We start from the raw sequence: 20,304 nt of genomic DNA, 5'->3' as shown, positions 1-20,304 counted from the left end.
GTATCAGAAAAAAATTAAGAAGGAATGGGAAGAAGAACTTCATTGTCTTATATCCACTGAGCAGTGGGAGAAAATTTTACTATTAGTCAATTCGTCCTCTATTTGTGCTAAACATGCCCTAATACAATTTAAGGTTGTACATAGAGCTCATATGTCTAAGGATAAACTTGCTCGATTTTATTCTCATGTTAATCCAGCCTGTGACAGATGTCATTCTGATGTTGCTTCATTGACCCATATGTTTTGGTCTTGCCCTTGTTTGCAAAATTACTGGAAAGATATTTTCAGTATTATTTCAAGAGTTCTGAATATCAATTTCCAACCGCATCCTTATACTGCAATTTTTGGTTTACCAATGGTGGATAATACTCATTTATCCTCTTCATCTCGATGAATGATTGAATTTGTTACATTAATGGCTAGAAGATCTATTTTATTGAATTGGAAAGAAATTAATCCTCCAGCTATATTTCAGTGGTTTTCTCAAACTATCTCTTGTTTGAGCTTAGAAAAAATTAGAAGTGTTGTTTTTGATCCTTCAGTTAAATTTGAAGAAACTTGGAGAGCATTTATTCAACATTTTCATATGAGTTAAAATGTCTTTTCCTAAACCTTACTTTTATTATCCTTAATTATTTGGATGGAGGTTCGGAGTTATTGGCACTACTGTATGTATTTAACATTATGCAATGGCCCATGTTGGTTAGTGTTTTTTCTTCTTCTCTTTTTTTGTTTTTTTTTTCTTTTTGTTTCTTTTGTTCATAAACACTATGAGTTTGGGAAGCTATATATATTGATATATATTTGAATGTCTACTTAAACTATCAGTTATGTACTCTCAAACACTTTGTATTCATGTTTCATTTATGTTTGTTTAAAAATTAATAAAAAGATTTAAAAAGAAAGAAAGAAAGAGGCCACGGACCGATTAATTTCCGATTAAAATCCAGTGTGGATAAGAGCTTGTCTGTGGGGGTCTGCTGGTGATGAACCCGTGCCGTAGGTTAGTAGACCATTCCCTAGAAGGGGCTCTGTCCATCTGTGTCTGTGTGGGGTTCACACGAAGTGACTGTAAAGGCTTCGGAAGCAAAAACAACTAAAGCTGCCAACGTAAACATCAACTCAATTAACTCTCTCTCCATCAATTCAACTTGACGCAACACAAAGTGAACTGAACTGCTTAAACTTACCTGACACCGTAAGACTGATATCTACCTCTGGGACTGTTATCTTTGTATCCCCACACAGACATCTACGGAGATATAAATATAAAAAATAGTTTATAACCTGTATCGTATTATCCGGTTTTAATGATATTAATTCATAGTAGTAATAAATATAGTCTTAATTTATAATAAACCAGACTCCAGGTCTGTTCCATTTCTGCTGGTCCTTTTCAACTTGTCACGGGATTCATGACACTTGGCAGAAATATTAAAACTGTATTTATCCATGGGTGCATTGGCAGAGGACTAGAGGATAGTCAATGTTGTTCAAGAAAGGCTCTTAAGAATAAGCCAGGAAACTTTAGGCTGGTGAGCCTAACATCAACAGTGGATAGATTATTGGAAGGTATTCTAAGGGGGAAAATATGTAAGTATTTGTATAAGACAGGGCCTGATAAGGGATAATCAACATGGCTATGTGTGTAGTAGGTTGTGTCTAACCAAACTTTGAGTTTTTCAAGGAGGTTACTAAGGAAAGTTGATGAAGGAAATGCAGTGGAAGTTGTCTACATAGACTTTGAAAAAGCCCTTGACAAAGTTCCATTTGCGAGGCACATCAAGAAGAGTGATCTGTGAATACAAACCAGGGTATGATTTACACAGTTAACAGTAGGGCACTGATAATGATCTGGTCATTAGCATCGTTACGTGCCACATTTTGTGACGTGGGCAGTCGTGATCCTCCATCTGTCTTTAATCTGAGAAGCTCTAGTAAGCTATTTAAAACTTTTCCGTTTATCCCTTAATGTAACTCATGAACATCATGTGCTGTCAACTGCGGCTTTTTCTTCCATTAATTTTTCCGTCACTGCAAGATGTTTGAGCTTCTCTTTCCTTGGTACATATCCCAGAAATTCCAGCAGCCATTTCCTGATTGATGATGTCAGCTCTCTTCTTATTCCAGCTTTTCATCACACTGGGTATAGAGATCTATAATTCCTTGAAAGTGGCATCATAGGTTGACAGTGTTGTAAAGAGAGCTTTTGGCACATTGGCTTTCATAAATCAGAGTATTGCGTATAGCAGGTGGGATGTTTGTGTAGAAGTTACGTAAGACTTTGCTGAGGCCAAATTTGGAGTATTGTGTGCAGTTCTGGTCACCTACCTACAGGAAAGTTATCAATAAGATTGAAAGAGTACAGAGAAAGTTTTACAGGATTTAGCTGGGTCTTAAGGACCTGAGTGATAGAGAAGGGGTGAATAGACTAGGACTTTGTTTTCCCTGGAGTGTAGGAGAATGAAGGGAGAATTGATAGAGGGATACAAAATTATGAAGGGTATAGATAGGATAAATGCAAGCAAGCTTTTTCCTCTGAGGCTGGGTGAGACAAGAACAAGAGGTCATAGGTTAAGGATTGAAGATTGTTTTATCGGAACCATGGAAAATGAAGAAAGCAAATTACTTTAAGTTGCAGAAAAAGTTGTGGATGGATGGATAGGGCAAAGGGACTGTCTTGGATAGGGTGAAATCATAATTGTTCAAGTCATCCACTGTTAACACAACTAGTAGATTAATGAGGGCAGTTAGTAGAACCAGTTAAGGGAAAAGAACAAGCAAAGGTTACGTAAAAGAAGTGGAATTCAAGTCAACTGTTTATGAGACTTGAAAACATAAGGAATGTTGGAAACATTGCTGACATTTGGGATTGTCTGTAAAGTGAGGAAAGTCTAACCTAATGTCACAGATAGATGGTAGTACAGTACAAAAGGTCAGTTCTTATACAACAAAAAAATGTGCAAGTTACCTGAAACTATTGACTTTTCTTGCAATTCCCAAAAACTGCAACTGCCCAATTGGTAGATGGGGTGCTGTTCCTCAACCTTAATTTGGGTCTCATTGGAATATGCATAAAGGCACAGACAGATCTAAATGAGAGTAGGATAGGGAATCAAAGTGAATCCTTTACTTCGGTTGGAGAAAGCAATTACCCAGCTGCCTTTGGTTCCTAGTAGAGACCACATTCTGAGCGTTGAAGGGAATGCATTAGCTTGAAAGTGCAAGTAAATCATTGTTTCAGCAGAAAGGGCTGTTTGGGTCACAGGTGTTGAAACTCCCTCAGGTGCTTGGTGGAAATGTTGTGAGAAAGGGATGGTTTATGGAGATGGGAAAACAGATTAGGGTATCGTAAACTACTTGCTCCCTTTGGTGTACTTGGGGAAGGGGTTGATAGGTGGTGTCAAACAGTGAAATATTGTTCAAGATGGCAGAAATTCTAAGTACCATCTAAAATGTATTTCCAACAAACTTTTTTATGCCATGGACCAATGCCATTAAGCAAGGGGTCCACAGATCCCAGGTTGGGAGCTCTTGCTTTAAAGGCCAAGGTCTGTAGGGTGGTAGGTGAGAACCAGATAACCTATGGTCCTTCTGGACAGGAGAAAAGGTTTGAGCGCAGAGGTTTAATATACAAATGAGATGTTCTTAAGCTATAGTAGTGAAGAAACTATGGCTGTAAGAAAAGGAAGTCACTTTAGCAGTGCCCGAATGAAAAGAGCAGATATTGTGGAAGTGGAAAACCTGGATGAATGGGATGATGCCCCAGTGTGGGGAAAAATTAGTCAAGGTGACGAGACTGTCACTTTTAATGGATGTAAGTAGCTGACGTATCCCCAGAGACTGAGAAATCCTGAAAGAGGAAGTGTCAGCTGAACAATGTGAAGTGTTGAATAAATGGCCTCCAACTTTCTTCAAATTTAACCGAAGGGTCGATAGTACCACTCCTAATTTTTTCTAAGTTTAAACATGTTATAGTTTGGGAAAACCATTGAAATGTAGTAGGGGGATTAGAATCTTTCCATTTAAATAAAATGGATCTCCTGGCTATTAATGTAACAAATGCAATCAAACGGCAAGCTGAAGGGGATAAATGACTACAGTCCATCACTGGTAATCCCAAAATTGCAGTAATAGGATGAGGTTGTAAATTAATACACAAAACTACTGAAATAATATCAAAAATGGTTATTATTCTATTTTGGATTTATTGAGTATGCCCACAAGAAAATGAATTTCACGGTTGTATGTGGTGACATATGTGTATGTACTTCGGTAATAAATTTACTTTGAACTTTGAAAGCGAGGACCATTCCGTGCATTCCAAAGATAGATAGATAGATAGATACTTTATTCATCCCCATGGGGAAATTCAACTTTTTTTCCAATGTCCCATACACTTGTTGTAGCAAAACTAATTACATACAATACTTAACTCAGTAAAAAATATGATATGCATCTAAATCACTATCTCAAAAAGCATTAATAATAGCTTTTAAAAAGTTCTTAAGTCCTGGCGGTAGAATTGTAAAGCCTAATGGCATTGGGGAGTATTGACCTCTTCATCCTGTCTGAGGAGTCGGATGTAGATTGGGCCCAAGTGTGTTCTCCACTGTATACCTTCCACCTTTGGGTGGAATCACATGTTATTTGTGCATTAAGTAGTGAAACCTGGTGGAATTCAACAGGGCTGAATTTCCGCTACCCAAACAGGCATAAAGTTTTGGTTTCTCTGTAGTATCAGTCCGTGTTGTCTTTCAGAAGGATGATGATTCTAAGTATTTTGTGATTGATTGAAACTATAAATGAGCCTGATTTGCTGATCTTGAGCAGCAATTATTTTATCAGTTTTGCAATACAGCGGTATTTGAATGCACTGACCAAAAATTATATTTCTTCCCAGTATTGTCAAAGGAGTGCACTTTTTTTGTGTTTGGACTGCATGAAATATTGTAGAGAGAAGTTAGTTTGAATTTCATATTTTAATACAAAAGGTGTTTTATTTATGTCTGTAGCATTGTATAATTCTCTGTCTCGTGATTACTGCAGTATTTTCTGCGATTTTGAGGAATCGCGTGTTTCCCTAGTTTTTCCACATGATTACTCTTGGTCTTTGTTTTTGCTGTGGGTGGTACGTTGCATAAGCTGTATTGAAATTCTGTCTTTGGTATTTCAAATAAACATTGTGTCTTCACATGCACGAGTATCAGTAGAAAGCTTGTGTCCTTTTAGTTTCAGTTCATGTTAATATTGTGCAAGTGTGCATGAGTAAGTTTTTTTGGGTGTGGATTTTGTTATTCCCTATTTTATTTTATTTTCCTTTCCTAAAAAGGAAGGAAATTGCAACCTCTTGCCAATAAAATAGAAATCAGAACTATGGGACAACTGTGGGGGAGAAAGTTGCCCTCAAAATTACAATGAATGAAGTATTTTCGGCCAGAAACATTCCAAGTAAATGCAGATGTCCTGTTGTAGGAAATGGAATTTGTACTTCCTTACATTTAGTGTGTAAATGAACATCGTTTGTGTTCCCTATATTTGTTTTTTTTGCTTGTTATATTTTAGTTTGTACTGTCAGAATAAATAGTGCACATTTTTTTAGTCTCTATGAAAATATACGAATGAGCCTGTCTTGATACAATTAAATGTACAAAATGGTCTGGAAAAATTCAATGCCAAAAATTATTTTCCTCCTTTTTGTAGATATATGTCGGGTGTGTCGATCAGAAGGAACACCAGATAAACCACTTTACCATCCTTGTGTGTGCACTGGCAGTATAAAATTTATTCATCAGGAATGGTAGGTTGGGTCATATTTTATGCATGGAATAGTTACCTTTTGGGCAGACAATTTTAATTTTCCTGAGAGAGAACTCTTTGCCAGTGTTGGCTTTCTTCAAGTATTTGTATGCAAATTAACATCAGTAATGTTCATATACAGAATAATAATTTTTAAGTTGATTAAAACTCTTTTGCTGCTGATAATGATATTAAATGAAAGCTGGAAGGTTGGAATATCGCAAATTATGAAGTAATTTAAATTAATTTCACTGTATTTCTGTAATAAGGTAACATTCAAGATCTTAAAAACCATTAAATTGAAAGTTAGAAATATAAATAGTAGCTCATTCAGTGTTTTAATTCATTTGGGGCATCTAAAATATTTGAGTACGAGTCCATTACCAAGAAAGCCTACATTATCAGCCTCTGCAGAGAAATCTGCTCTTTCTCAGTCTCTAACCAAGAAGTGGTGGTTGGATGATACAGTGGGCGAAGTGTATCCTCCCTGCTGATTCCTATTCTTTCATAGCCTTGAAAATCTTTCTACTTCCAGAATTCATCCTACAGATCTTGAAAGTTGCTATTAAATATACAGTGTCTATAAAAAAAGTATTCACCCCCCTGAAGTTTTCATGTTTTACATCTTTAGAACATTGAATCACAGTGGATGTAATTTGACTTTTTTTACACTGATCAACAGGAAAAGACTTTTTCATGTCAAAGTGAAAACAGATTTCTACAAAGTGATCTAAATTAATTACAAATACAAAACACAAAATAATAGATTGTATAAGTATTCACCCCCTTCAAGTCAGTATTTAGTAGATGCACCTTTGGCCATTACAGCCTTGAGTCTGTGTGGACTGGTCTCTCAACTTTGCACATCTGGACACTACAATTTTCCCTATTTTTCTTTACAAAACTGCTCGCCCTATGTCACATTGCATGGGGATTGTGAGTGAACAGCCCTTTTCAAGTCCAGCTACGAATTCTTAATTGGATTGAAGTCTGGACTCTGACTTGGCCACTCCAGGACAAGAACTTTGTTATTTTTAAGCCACTCCTGTGTAGTTTTGGCTTTATGCTTGGGGGGGTCATTTTCTTGCTGGAAAACAAATCTTCTCTCAAGTCATGCTTCTCTTGCATACTGCATCAGGTTTTCCTCCAGAATTTCCCTGTATTTTGCTGCATTCATTGTGCCCTCTGCTTTCACAAGCATTCCAGGGCCCTGCTGCAGTGAAGCATCCCTACAGCGTGATGCAATATCTACCATGCTTCACGGTAGGGATGGTGTGTTTTTGATTATGCGTGGTGTAGCATTTAGTCTGATGGCCAAAAAACTCAATTTTGGTTTCATTAGACCATAGAACCTTCTTCCAGCTGATTTCAGAGTCTCCCACATGCCTTCTGGCAAACTCTAGCTGAAATTTCATGTAAGGTTTTTTTCAACAGTGGCTTTTTTTTTGCCACTGTCCCAGAAAGCTTTGACTGGTGAAGCATCCAGGCAACAGTTGTTGTATGCACAGTCTGTTCCATCTCAGCCACTGCAGCTTGTAACTCCTCCAGAGTTGTCATAGGTCTCTTTGTGGCCTCCCTTACAAATCCTCTTCTTGCTCGGTCACTCAGTTTTTGAGACCGGCGCTCTATGCACATTTATAGCTCTGCCATATTCTTTTCGTTTCTTGAGTGACTTCACTATACTTCAAGGGATATTCAGTGACTTGGAAATTTTCTTATATCCATCCCTGACTTGTGCCTCTCAATAATCTTTTCAGGGAGTTGAGTGTTCTTTTACAATCATGGTGTAGATTTTGTCAGGAGACTGACTCACCAGCAATTGGATCTTCCAGATACGGATATATTTTTACTACAATCAATTGAAACTACTCAGGTGATCTCCATTTAACTAATTATGTGACTTCTGAAACCAATTGGCTGCACCAGTGATGATTTGGTGTGTCATATTAAAGCGGGGGGGGGGGGGGAGGGGGGAAATACTTATACAATTAATTATTTTGTTTTTATATTTGTAATTAATTTAGATCAATTTGTAGAGATTGGTTTTCGTTTTGACGTGAAAGAGTCTTTTTCTGTTGATCAGTGTCAAACAAGACAAATTAAATCCACTGTGATTAAATGTTGTAAAACAATGATGCATGAAAGTTTCCGGGGGTGGGTGTGAATACTTTTTATAGGTACTGTACTTTCAGCAACTTTTTTATATCCATGGATTACATTTCATAAATAATGTTTTTGCTATAAATTTGGGGTTCTCTGAATGCTTGGCTTCAAATTGGTAAAATCATCTTCAAGCCATATTATATAACTACTGACGAGAAAATCTGTAGATGCTGGAGCAATGCACACAAAATGCTGAAGGAACTCAGCAAGCCAGGCAGCATCCATGGAAAAAAGGTACAGTCGATGTTTCGGCTCAAAACGTTGACTGTACTTTTTTTTCCCATAGATGCTGCCTAGCGTGCTGAGTACCTCCAGCATTTTGTGTGTGTTGCTTAGATAACTACTGGTCTAGATTTTTAACAAACAGTACGTCCAGTTCTGTATTTGAGTATGTATTCTGTTTTGGACAGGATCTTTTTTTTATCTTTGACTCATTGATGCACTGGATGTGGACCTCACTGCTATTGCACACAATTTGTTGACAGTATCTGCCCTAACGGCGAAGGTAGTTAACTAATTGATACTTTGTGACCAACACAGTGAACAATATCAACAGAGATTTGATAGGTGAGAACACCTGAAAGCAAAATATTAGGACCGTATAAAGTGGAGTAATTCAATATTTACATAGTTCCCGTAAACTTCCAAGTGTGAGTGGAGCTATTTTACTAACAAATATCTGACATGTTTTTGAAAAACGAAGATTTTTTTGAATTGCTGACATTCTATTTTCCTTCCAGTTTAGTTCAGTGGCTCAAACACAGCAGAAAAGAATATTGTGAACTATGCAAACATCGATTTGCTTTTACACCAAGTAAGTGACTATCAGTGTACCTTTTTTCTACCTTGGTCATTTTCATATATTTATTGTAGGCTATGCACCATCTATAACAAAATTCATAAATAACTGCTTCAAAGTTTCTGAACTAGTCACTCATACCTTTTATTTTGATATCCTTCAACATAGTTACATGGTTTAGATCGAGAACTTGTGATATATTGCTTCGTATCCTAATCTGGTTGCTTAAGGTATTGTATTTTACTTGAGTAATTTTAGTTATAGACCTGCATGTAAAACAATTGGAAAAGAACACATTTAAGTTAAGTTCAAATCTCAAGTTCAAGTTTGTTTAGTTATCATTCAACCATACATGAATACAGCCAAATGAAACAGCATTCCTCCAGGGCCAAGGTGCAAAACACAGTACTAACAGTCAAGCACAGCACAAGGCACATTTAGTAAAGATAAGGTAGCAGTAAACATACAGTCACCCAATAAAAAAATAGCCCAAGTCCCTGAGTGAGATGTTCTATGGTGCATTGTTGTTGGCAAGAACAAGCACTCAGAGGTCCACAGTCGAACGCACAGGTGTCAGCCCCCAATCCAGCATGGATACCACATAAGACTAATCTTGGGTGACTGATTTTGTAAACTTTCAAAGTTAAGATTGAGTTAGGCATGGCTGTTTCCAGGTCCAGAGTGCATGATGATTAGATGAGAAATGCATGGATGGCACATATTGTGAGCAGCATATGACCTGATGACTTTAATTGTATCTTTGTTCTCTCTCTCTTCTGTCTGATTTGTTTATTAGTACTAATTCCAGCATGTAGTCCTAGTGGTTATTTTTTTTTTTTAATTGGCATCTTGAAATTTCCCTTTATAAGGTTAAGGCTCACCAAAGACTATGTAAATTTAACTGTATGATGAAAGAAACTTTTGACTGATCTTTCTTGCCTATTGAGTAGAATCCAATGAGCTATGCTGTAGCTTTCCAATAACCACAGTATTTTTTCCTTCTAAAAAGTGGTTTACAGCAGTTTCTCTGTAACTTTTAATATTTTTATTTCAGTGACCAGAATGGCTACAATAATTAATAATGAAAAGAAAAATGTACCATTTGAGGGGAGAGGAACCCATCCAGCTATTTTACTCTGTAATCTGTAAGATTCCAAAAAGTTGAATTGTCAAGTTGTCACACAGAACACTTTATTGATATACAATACTATGCTTCGGCAGAAAATGCTGCTTCCCAGTATTTACAGTAATTAAATAATCTGGTTCTGTTAAGTTTTTGCCTGTATCCAAACAACTGAGTATGTTCAGTATGATTATATTGTGTCATGAAAGCAAACTGCATTAACTTTCCTTTTTCCAAGTAATTCTAGTGACTCAGTACAGTACTTGGAGCTTTGTCAGAAATAAATCTTCATTTTGAAAATTACATTCTAAAGAGCATATTGGTTTCTCTGCTTGTTATGCTGCAAACCTGTTAGTTCATGAAAGAAAACATAAAGTAATGGGAAAATATCAAGTAATGTGGAGAAACAAAAGGACTTTTGAAATTTGCAGTCCATACCAGTTATAGGATATAGTTGAGAAAATTATTAACCTACAGGTTTTTTATTTGCTTAGGCATAGAATTTAAAACCAGTGGCTGTAACTGCATGTAATGCTGATTAGACCATGGTTTGATGGCTGTTTACAGTACTGATTCCTAGTAAAGATATTGCACCATTAAGGATGCAGAGGAATCCTGAAGTTATTGCTAGGACTAGAAAACTTCAGTTAGAAGCAAAGATATGAAGATGTTTCCTGTGAAACTAAAAAAGAATGGAGACTTAATTAAGGTGGAGTGGCCTAAATTGAGTAAGTAGGAAACACTAGAAAGGTGCTGGCTGTAAAAACAAAATATTGGTAATACTCCGCAAATCAGGCTGCATCCGTGTGATGAGAATTAGTTAACATTTCGGCCCAAAGATCCTTAGAACTGAGTAGAAAACACGAGCTAGTAAACCTACAAAGGAGGGTGTGGTAAGGTATAGTCTCTGAAGTAAACCTCATCTAAATTGACCTAGTTTAGATCTTAAGGTTACTCTGGTTTTACCTTATCAGAAAGATCTTCCTCCACCCGTCCCAAAATTAAGGGCTTCTTTTGTCTCCACCGTTTAGAAAAAAAGGCCTGCAAAGTGAAAGGTTAACTCTGCTTCTCTTCCGACAAATATGGCCCGACCTGCTGAGTGTTTCCAGCTTTTTTCTGTTTTTAACTTTAGGAAGGATTGCTTACCCTTAGGAAAAGGGCATAGATTTTAAATAATTGGTACAAAGGAAAGAGGAGAAATGAAACATTTTGCACCCAGAAGTTAGTAGGGGTCTAAAGCTCACTATTTGAAATGTGTATATGGACTTCCAGAAGGCTTTTGATAAGGTGGCACAGCTAGTAGAGCTCTTGCCTCTCAGCTGCTGCGACTGAGGTGAAATCCTTCTGCTGTCTGTGGAGTTTTCCCTGTGGCTGCTCAGTCCCTCCCATATCCCAGAGGCATGCTATTTGGAAGGTGAATTGGCCACTATAAGTTGGCCTTAATGTATAGGTGAGTTAAGTCTGCATAACATTAAGAGGAATGTGAGGTTAATGAAATGGGTTTAAGGTAAATGCACATTTTAAGGGCTGGCTCTAACTCGTTGGTTCAATGGGTACATGATTATGATGGCAACAGGTTTATGAGTAAAGTGGAATGTGTATTGATGTTGTGGGTAAGAAGTTGGCTAAGTAGGGACAACAGGGCCTTAGTAAATGATCATATTTAAACTGGAGCTTGTGGAATTATAGCATTTTCTGGGGGTCAGTGTTGTTAGTGACCTACTGTAAACTTGGTACAACACAATTTCTAAATTTGTATAACAAAAAAAATTGACCTAGAAAAAAGATGCAGATTAATTTGTAGTTGGATTTGTACATTAAAATACACATGCACAAATGATAGAAAGTAGTAAGGTTAAGAAAATGATCAGGCATACACACTTTTGTGTAATTTCTGTGATGCACAGAATATAAATGTAAGGGAGTAATTCTGAATCTTCATTATAATATTGGTCTGGCCTAGTTGGAGTATTGTGTTCAATTCTGGTCACTGCATTATAGGAAGAATGTAAAGGCAATAGAAAGGTCCTAAATAGATTTACAAGAATTATTCCTGGCATGAGGGCCTATAGCTAAAAGGATGGATTAGAAAGGCTTAGACTGTTTCCTTTCCTTTTTAAAAAAAAAATGGTTTAGGGGAGATTTGTTAGAAGTCTTTAGACAAAGTCCCTACAGTCCAGAAGGACAATATATGGGATCCAGGTAGGAATAGAAAATAGAATATAAAATTGGCTTAGTTGTAGTGAAGGGTCACTTTTCAGTTTGAAGACCTGTAGCCATTAGTTTGCTGCAAAGATCGATGCTGGGTCCTTTATTATTCGCCATATGTAACAATTATTGAGACAAGTATCAGGATAGCATGTCGGTAATTTTGAAGATGATATCAAAATTGGTGCTGTGGTGGACAGTGAAGAAGGTTGTCTTAAGTTTATAATGGAATGTAGATCAACTATATAAAGGGTAAAAGAGGGTCGAGGGTAGATATAGGACCAGTAGAAAATGACGCTGGAGATAGTGTAATGAGAGATGCAGAGATGGCAGAGGAACTGAATGTATATTTTGCATCAGTCTTTACAGTGGAAGACATCTGCAGTATACCAGACATTCAAGAGTGTCAGGGAAGTGAAGTATGTGCAGTGAAAATTAAGACTGAGAAGGTGCTCAGGAAGCTTTAATGATCTGCGGGTGGATAAATCTCCTGGACCTGATGGAATGCACCCTTGGGTTCTGAAGGAAGTAGCTGGAGATATTGTGGAGGCATTAACAATGATATTTCAAGAATCGATAGATTCTGGCATTGTACCGGATGGCTGGAAAATTGCAAGGGTGGGAGGCAACAGAAAGGAAACTTATAGACCAGTTAGCCTGACATCAGTGGTTGGGAAGTTGTTGGAATTGATTGTAGGGATGAGGTTATGGAGTACCTGGAGGCACGTGACAAAGTAGGCCAAAGCCAGCATGGTTTTCTGAACGGAAAATCCTGCCTGACAAACCTACTGCAATTTTTTGAGGAAATTACAAGTAGGGTAGACAAAGGAGATGCAGTAGATGTAGTCTACTTGGATTTTCAGAAGGACATTGACAAGGTGCCGCATATGAGGCTGCTTAGCAAGATAAGAGCCCATGGAATTACAGGGAAGTTACTAGTTTGGGTGCAGCATTGGCTGATCAGCAGAAAACAATTTGGGAATAAAGGAATCCTATTCTGGCTGGCTGCCGGTTACCAATGAAGTTCCACAGGGGTCGGTGTTGAGATAGCTACTTTTTACAATGTATGTCAATCATTTGGACTATGGGATTAATGGATTTGTGGCTAAATTTGCTGATGACACAAAAATGGGTGAAGGAGCAAGTAGTGTTGAGGAAACGGAGAGACTTAGATAGTTTAGAGCAGGGGTGTCAAACTCATTTTAGGTCACGGGCCGGATTGAGCAAAATGCAGCTTCATGCAGGCCGGATCAGTCGGACGCGTGCGAACACAGCTTTCGTTGCCTCCGTTTTTTCAGCCTGCTCTCATGTGTCTCAGTCTCTGCTATAACTACAAAGTGTTTCACTTTACAAATTCCGTTTCTTATGAAGAAGACTGCCGAATAAACACTAAAAACCCTGAAAACCTGGTACCTGAATAAACTCAGCATTAGCCATATCATACGCCATAGGCGCTTCGATTACTGGGGCCAGCTTTAATAGTAATTAGATATTATCTCGCGGGCCAAAGATAATTCCACCGTGGGCCGGATTTGGCCCACGGGCCTTGAGTTTGACATATATGGTTTAGAGGAATGGGCAAAGAAGTGGCAAATAAAATACAGTGTTGGAAGTGTATGGTTGTGCACTTCGGTGGAAGAAATAAACAGGCAGACTATTATTTAGATGGGGAGAGAATTCAAAATGCAGAATTTACAGAGGGACTTGCGAGTCCTTGTGCAGGATACCCTAAAGTTTAACCTCCAAGTTGAGTTGGTGGTAAAGAAGGCAAATGCAATATTGGCATTCATTTCTAGAGGTATAGAATATAAGAGCAGAGATGTGATTTTGAGGCTCTATAAGGCACTTGTGAGAGCACACTTGAAGTATTGTGTGCAGTTTTGGGCTTCTTATTTTAGAAAGGATATACTGACATTGGAAAGGGTTCAGAGAAGATTCACGAGAATGATTCCAGGAATGAAAGGGTTACCGTATGAGGAATGTCTGGCAGCTCTTGGGCTGTATTCCCTGGAGTTCAGTAGAATTAGAGGGTTTCTCATAGAAACACTCCAGATGTTAAAAGACCTGAACAGATTAGATATGGCAAAGTTATTTCCTGTGATAGGGGAGTCTAGGACAAGAGGGCATGACTTCAGGATTGAAGAACGTCCATTTAGAACAGAGATGCGGAAAAATAACTTTAGTCAGAGGGTGGTAAATCCGTGGAATTCGTTGCCACGAGCGGCTGTGGAGGCCAAGTCATTGGGTGCATTTAAGGCAGAGATAGATAGGTTCTTGATTAGCCAGGGCATCAAGGTTTATGAGGAGAAGGCAGGGGAGTGGGGATGACTGGAAGAATTGGATCAGCCCACGATTGAATGGCGGAGCAGACTCAATGGGCCGAATGGCCTACTTCTGCTCCTCTATCTTATGATCTTAACTAGGAAAGTGGGCAAGGGAATAACTAGACAAGGATGAAGTCATGAATTTTGGAAAGTGAAAACAGATCAGGAAAAACACAGTGAATGGCGGGATCTTGGGGAGTGTTGAAAAACAAAACCAACTTTGGGGGTAAAACAACATAGTTTCTGGAAGTGGTGACAAAGGCATAAGGTATGCTTGCCTTCTGGTGCCTGGTGGGAAGTATGTGACTGCACTGGAGGATGCAGGAAAGAGTCATAGGAATGTTGGTTGCTTGTAGTGTAAAGTTTGAGCTATGAGGGGTGATTAGATAAGCTACAACTATCCTTCTAGAGTGAAGGAAACTGAGGGGTGACCTTGTAGAAGTTTAGAAAATGATAAAGGGCACAGATAGGGTAGATATTCTTCTTCCACAGGTAATAGGGTCTAAAATCAGAAGGTTAAGGTAAGAGGTGAAAGCAAACCTGAGGGGCGTTTTATTTTACACAGGTGTTGGTATTTGGAATGAGCTGCCAGAGGAAGTCGCAGAGGCAGTTATAATGTTTAAAATATATTTGGACAGATGCATTGATGGAAAATGTGTAGAGGCATATGGACCAAACAAAGGTAAATAGATTTAGTGTAGATAGGCATCTTGGGTTGGCATGGGCATTAAGTCCAGGGGTCTGTTTCCATGCTGTACAATTCTACTGTCTGTAAAATGACGAACAGTAATAGTGGAAGGTAATTCTGTTTGGTGCTGGAGTCAAGGACTAAAGGTCACAAGTATCAGGTAAAGGGGCAAAGAATATACTCTGTCACAAAGACTTTTTTACATGGTGTAGGATTGGGATCTGGAATGTTTTACCTGCACTTGTGGTGGAGGCAGTTTTAATGGAGGTCTTCAAGAATTAGTGAGTTGTTCTGTCAGAGAGCCAATAGAGACCCATCAAACTGAATATAACCCCCTTTATTTCTGTAATCATGATTCTGGTACATTTTGAGAGGACTGAAATTCTCATCACATGTAAGATGCACTTGGGTGCATATTTGAAGAGCCATGATCTCCAGGTCTACGAAGCTGGGTTGCTCTTTCTCAATAGGTGCAAGCACCGTGGGCTAAATAACAGCTTCCTGAGTTGTCTTTTTTTTAATTTGGAAGTCAGATTGCTACTGACTGAGTTTGATTTGACACAACTTCAAAAATCTGTTAGTTTTTAAAAATTTGGTTTCTACCCAATGTTGTCAAAAAACAAATTGTGTTACCAATTAACTTGAGCAGTCAATTTGTAAATGGGTTATGGAATAGTATCAATAAAATAGTATTGATTAAAATCTGCTGGTCAGCATGTCAAATCATAGCACTGGGTGATTTTTATCATGACTGTAAATACTGCTGAAATGATTGGCTCAGCTAGCAGAGCAACTGCCTCACTATAATACTAAGCAGATGGGTTCAATCCTGACTTCAGGTGATATTTGTGTGGAATTTGCACAGTCCGCAAGATTTCCTCTTAGTTCTTCAGTTTCCTCCCTCATCCCTAAGATTGCTAGTTGGTGTCACAAACAAGGGAATATCTGCAGATGCTGGAAATCCAAGTAAAACGCACACAATGCTGGAGCTCAGCAGGCCAGGCAGCATCTATGGAGAAGAGTACAGTCAACATTTCGGGCCAAGACTTGAGGCGGGAGGTGGGGGGGAAGGTCCACTCACCTTCTGACTCTGACTTCTCATCTTATTTTTCTCCAGTCCTGAAGGGTCTCGGCCCGAAACATCGACTATACTCTCTTTCGTAGATGCTATGTCCCTCATTTTGTGTGTTTCTAGTTGATAGGTTATTTGACCACTGTAAATTGTCCCTTATGTGTAGGTGAGTGGTGAAATCTGGGTGGAGTTGATGCAAATAAAAGAAAGGATTAATATTGGAATAATTCATTATTGTCATATACCAACGAACAGAAAGCTTTTGTTTATGTGCCTCAAGACTGATAATTCCATACATTGAGAAAGTAGAAAGGAAAACTAGGCAGAATATAGTGTTAAGATAAAGTGATTGAGAGACATAGGTAGAGCAGATACACTATTTCTTTCCCAGGGTTGAAAACTCTAATACCAGAGGGCATGCATTAAAAGTCATTTCGAAGAAGATGTGACAGACAAGTTTTTACATAGTGGTGGGTGCGGTGCTAGTGTCCCAGTAGAGGCAGGTGCATTTAGGGGCTTCTTGGATAGACACATGAATGTGGGGAAAATGAAAGAATATTGCATTGTGTAGGCAGAAGAGATTAGTTGACCATTTGATTACTAATTTGGTTAGTTTGACACAACAGGGTAGCTGAAGGGCCTGTTCCTTGACATGCTGAATTTCCTTAGATTTTTGAGGAAGTAGAGGTGTTGTTGTACTTTCTTGGCTCCACTGTTGATGGGGCTGGAAATGTTTGTGTTATTTACATTTAGGAACTTGAAACTTTTAACCATCGCCTCATAACCATTGATACAGGCAGCGTAAATGGGGCTTGTTCATTGTCTACTCAGTGGTGCAGAGTCCTTGTTTCCATGCTGTATGCCAGTGGTCCCCAACCACCGGGCTGCAAAGCATGTGCTACCGGGCTGCTAGGAAACGATATGATTTGGTGCTATGAAACAATATGAGTCAGCTGCACCTTTCTCATTCCCTGTCACGCCCACTGTTGAACTTGAACGCACGCGAGGTCATTATGCACACAAGGTCATCAGTCAGATATTAACCTACAACTACTCAATGAGTAAAAACCAAACATCACTTGAGAGTTTCTTTGGAAGAGGTGGTAGGGGGCATAAAAGGCCTAACGATGATAATGCAGAGACCCCTGAGGCCGAGACTGCAAAAAAGAAAAAAGGTTCCTTCAACAGAAAATACGACTCGTACATAAAATATGGCTTTAATGCGACCGTTGACTCGCATGCTCCAAGCCCCCTGTGTGTGATATGTGGAGACAAGCTGTCTAATGAGGCAATGAAGCCCTCAAAACTGCTTCGGCACCTCGAATTCAAGCACCCTGCACTTAAAGACAAACCCGTTAAGTTTTTTGAGCAGAAAAAGGCATGAGCAAGCGGGACAGAAGCAAGTGCCAAGAGCCACCACCTCCACAAATGCTGGTGCTCTGAGAGGGTCATACTTAGTGGCTAGCTGTATTGCTAAGGCTAAGAAGCCTTTCACTGTTGGTGAAGAATTAATTCTGCCTGCTGCCAATGACATTTGCTGTGAACTGTTGGGAGAAGCTGCAGCTAACAAGGTGGCACAGGTTTCTCTTTCAGCTACCACAGTTTCAAGGAGAGTCGATGACCTAGCAGAGGACATCGAAGCACAGCTGTTGGAACGGCTTAACGAATCACCATGGTATGCTATCCAGGTTGACGAGTCTACCGATGTCAACAACCAGGCAATACTGCTGGTTTATGTGCGATATATATTTCAAGATATGTGCACGAGGATATGTTGTGTGCACTGCGGCTGCCAACTGACACACTGGGGCAGAACTATTCAAGTCTTTGAATAGCTACATGTTACGCAAACTGGACTGGTCATTCTGTGTTGGAATATGCACAGACGGGGCTGCAGCTATGACTGGACGGCTGTCTGGTTTCACTACCCGAGTCAAAGAGGTTGCTCCTGAATGCCAGTCTATGCACTGTGTCATACACAGGGAAATGCTGGCTAGCTGAAAAATGTCACCAGCGTATTGAGTGACGTTGTTGAAGTTAGCAATCACATCAAAGCAAAGGCCCTAAACTCACATCTGTTGTGCAGCTTTGCGAGGAAATGGATGCAGAGCACAAACGCCTTCTCTTACACAATGAGGTCAGGTGGCCATCAAGGAGGAGAGCCCTGGCCAGGGTTTTGAGCTAAGAGAGCCATTACAGAGATTTCTTTCAGGAGAAAAGTCACCACTGGCAGCACCCTTCAGTGACGAGGAGTGATTAGCAAAGCTCTCTTATCTGTGTGATATCTTCAACCTGCTCAATGAATTCAATTTGTCACTTTAGGGGAGAATGACAACTATCTTCAAGTTGGCAGATAAAGTGTCTGCTTTCAAAGCCAAACTGGAACTGTGGGGACGGCGAGTGGACAGGAGCATATTTGACATGTTCCCAACGTTAGCTGGGATTTTGGGAGAGACTGAGGCTGCACCGTCCTTCTCACAGCTGGTGTGCGATCACCTATCTTCGCTGTTGACAGAATTCAAGCATTACTTCCCAACCGCAAATGACCCAAGACATGCAAAGGAATGGGTCCGTGACCCATTTGTGAATGTCCCCAATGAATCATCCATGTCAACGTGGGAAGAAGATCAACTCCTCGAGTTTGCAAATGACGGGGCTGAAAAGTATGTTTGACATAACATCTCTGCCGACATTCTGGATCAAAGTCAAGGCTGAATATCCTGAGATAGCCACAAAGGCACTGAAAACGTTACTTCCATTTCCTTTTTTTTTTGTAATTTTTTTTATTGAAGTTCATCAAACAAACATTTCCATAAGATGTATTTCAGACATTGTACATATATATCATATAATCATATATATCACAAAATCTCCACAAAGTATTTATCTGGGGTATACACTTATAGAAAAGAGTGGAAAGAAAAAACAAGCAAAAGGAAAGAACTATGTACAAGTAGGGAGTGATTTTTTTTTACAACAGATTCATTGATTTGTGAGAATAAAATCAGGCCTATGAGGCATTATGTAGTTAAACCATTTTTCCCAGTATGAATCAAATTGTTCCAGCTTATGATTAACAGATGCTGTTATCTTCTCCATTTTGTAAATGTCCATTGTAATTTCCATCCATGTATTTAAAGTTGGGCTCTCCTGTGATAACCATTTCCTAGTAAGAGTCTTTTTACCAGCCACCAACAGTATATTCATTAAATATTTATGTCTTTTCAACCATTCTTGAGGTATATATCCAAAATATATGGTCTTACTCTCTAAGGGTATTTCACATTTAAAGATGTCTTGTAGGGCATTGTGTATCCCCCTCCAATAGTTCCATTTCCAACATCATATCTCTGCGAAGCGGGGTTTTCTGCAATGAATGCAACGAAAACAAAATTGCGGAATAGACTGGACATAAGGAACCCCCTTCGAGTATTGCTGTCTCCCATCACCCCTCAATGGGACCATCTTGTTGCAGGGAAACAAGCCCAGGGCTCCCACTGATTCAGCTATGTTGGTGTGTTGCAATGATTTTGTATGTTCATACAAGGAAAATATGCGCTGTGTGTTTAATATTAAATTCATTAGATAAACACTTTTAGAAATGAAGTTGAGTGTATTAGTCACTTATAAGTGACTTATAGTTGACTTATCACCTATATTCCGGTTGTGATTACTCCCCCCCCCCCCCCATCAGCCAGTCCGCAAGAATATTGTCAATATTAAACCGGTCTGTGGTGCAAAAAAAGGTTGGTGACCCCTGCTATATGCCTCAGACTGTTACTGTGTTAATATAAAAGTCAAATAGGATTTGACTTTTTCCAATGTTTGGGTCATGTATGGTTGGAATATTTTCTTTTGTAAAAATTTGATTAAAGTACATGATTAAAATCAAGTAAACAAAAAGATTTCACAGATGCTGGAAATCTTGCACATCACGTCCAAAAAACTAGAGGAACTCAGCAGGTCAGGTAGCCTCTATGGATGGGAATAAACAGTTGTTTCAGGCTGAGAATCTTCATTAAAGGATGAATGATGACTTGTAGAGCCAATGAGTTTATGGATATTATTTAGCATTGATAAATGGGGGGGAAATGAAGATTTTCTAATAGATTTGTGCTATGGAGTGCT

General features: G+C 38.9%; 1 protein-coding gene across 2 annotated transcripts in view; it reads left to right on the top strand.

Annotated features, from left to right (window-relative positions):
• The window catches only part of marchf6 (membrane-associated ring finger (C3HC4) 6), a 77,442-nt gene that overhangs the window by 17,733 nt on the left and 39,405 nt on the right, over positions 1-20,304 (top strand). For both annotated transcript variants that reach the window (XM_073024085.1, XM_073024084.1), the window contains exons 2-3: positions 5,704-5,800; positions 8,703-8,776. In XM_073024085.1, coding sequence (XP_072880186.1) covers positions 5,704-5,800; positions 8,703-8,776 — 171 coding nt within the window. The remainder of the gene's footprint in view (positions 1-5,703; positions 5,801-8,702; positions 8,777-20,304) is intronic.

Source organism: Hemitrygon akajei, chromosome 20 (genome assembly GCF_048418815.1).
Source record: "Hemitrygon akajei chromosome 20, sHemAka1.3, whole genome shotgun sequence".
NCBI classification, from domain to species: domain Eukaryota; kingdom Metazoa; phylum Chordata; class Chondrichthyes; order Myliobatiformes; family Dasyatidae; genus Hemitrygon; species Hemitrygon akajei.
This window is presented reverse-complemented; position numbering and strand designations above follow the sequence as displayed.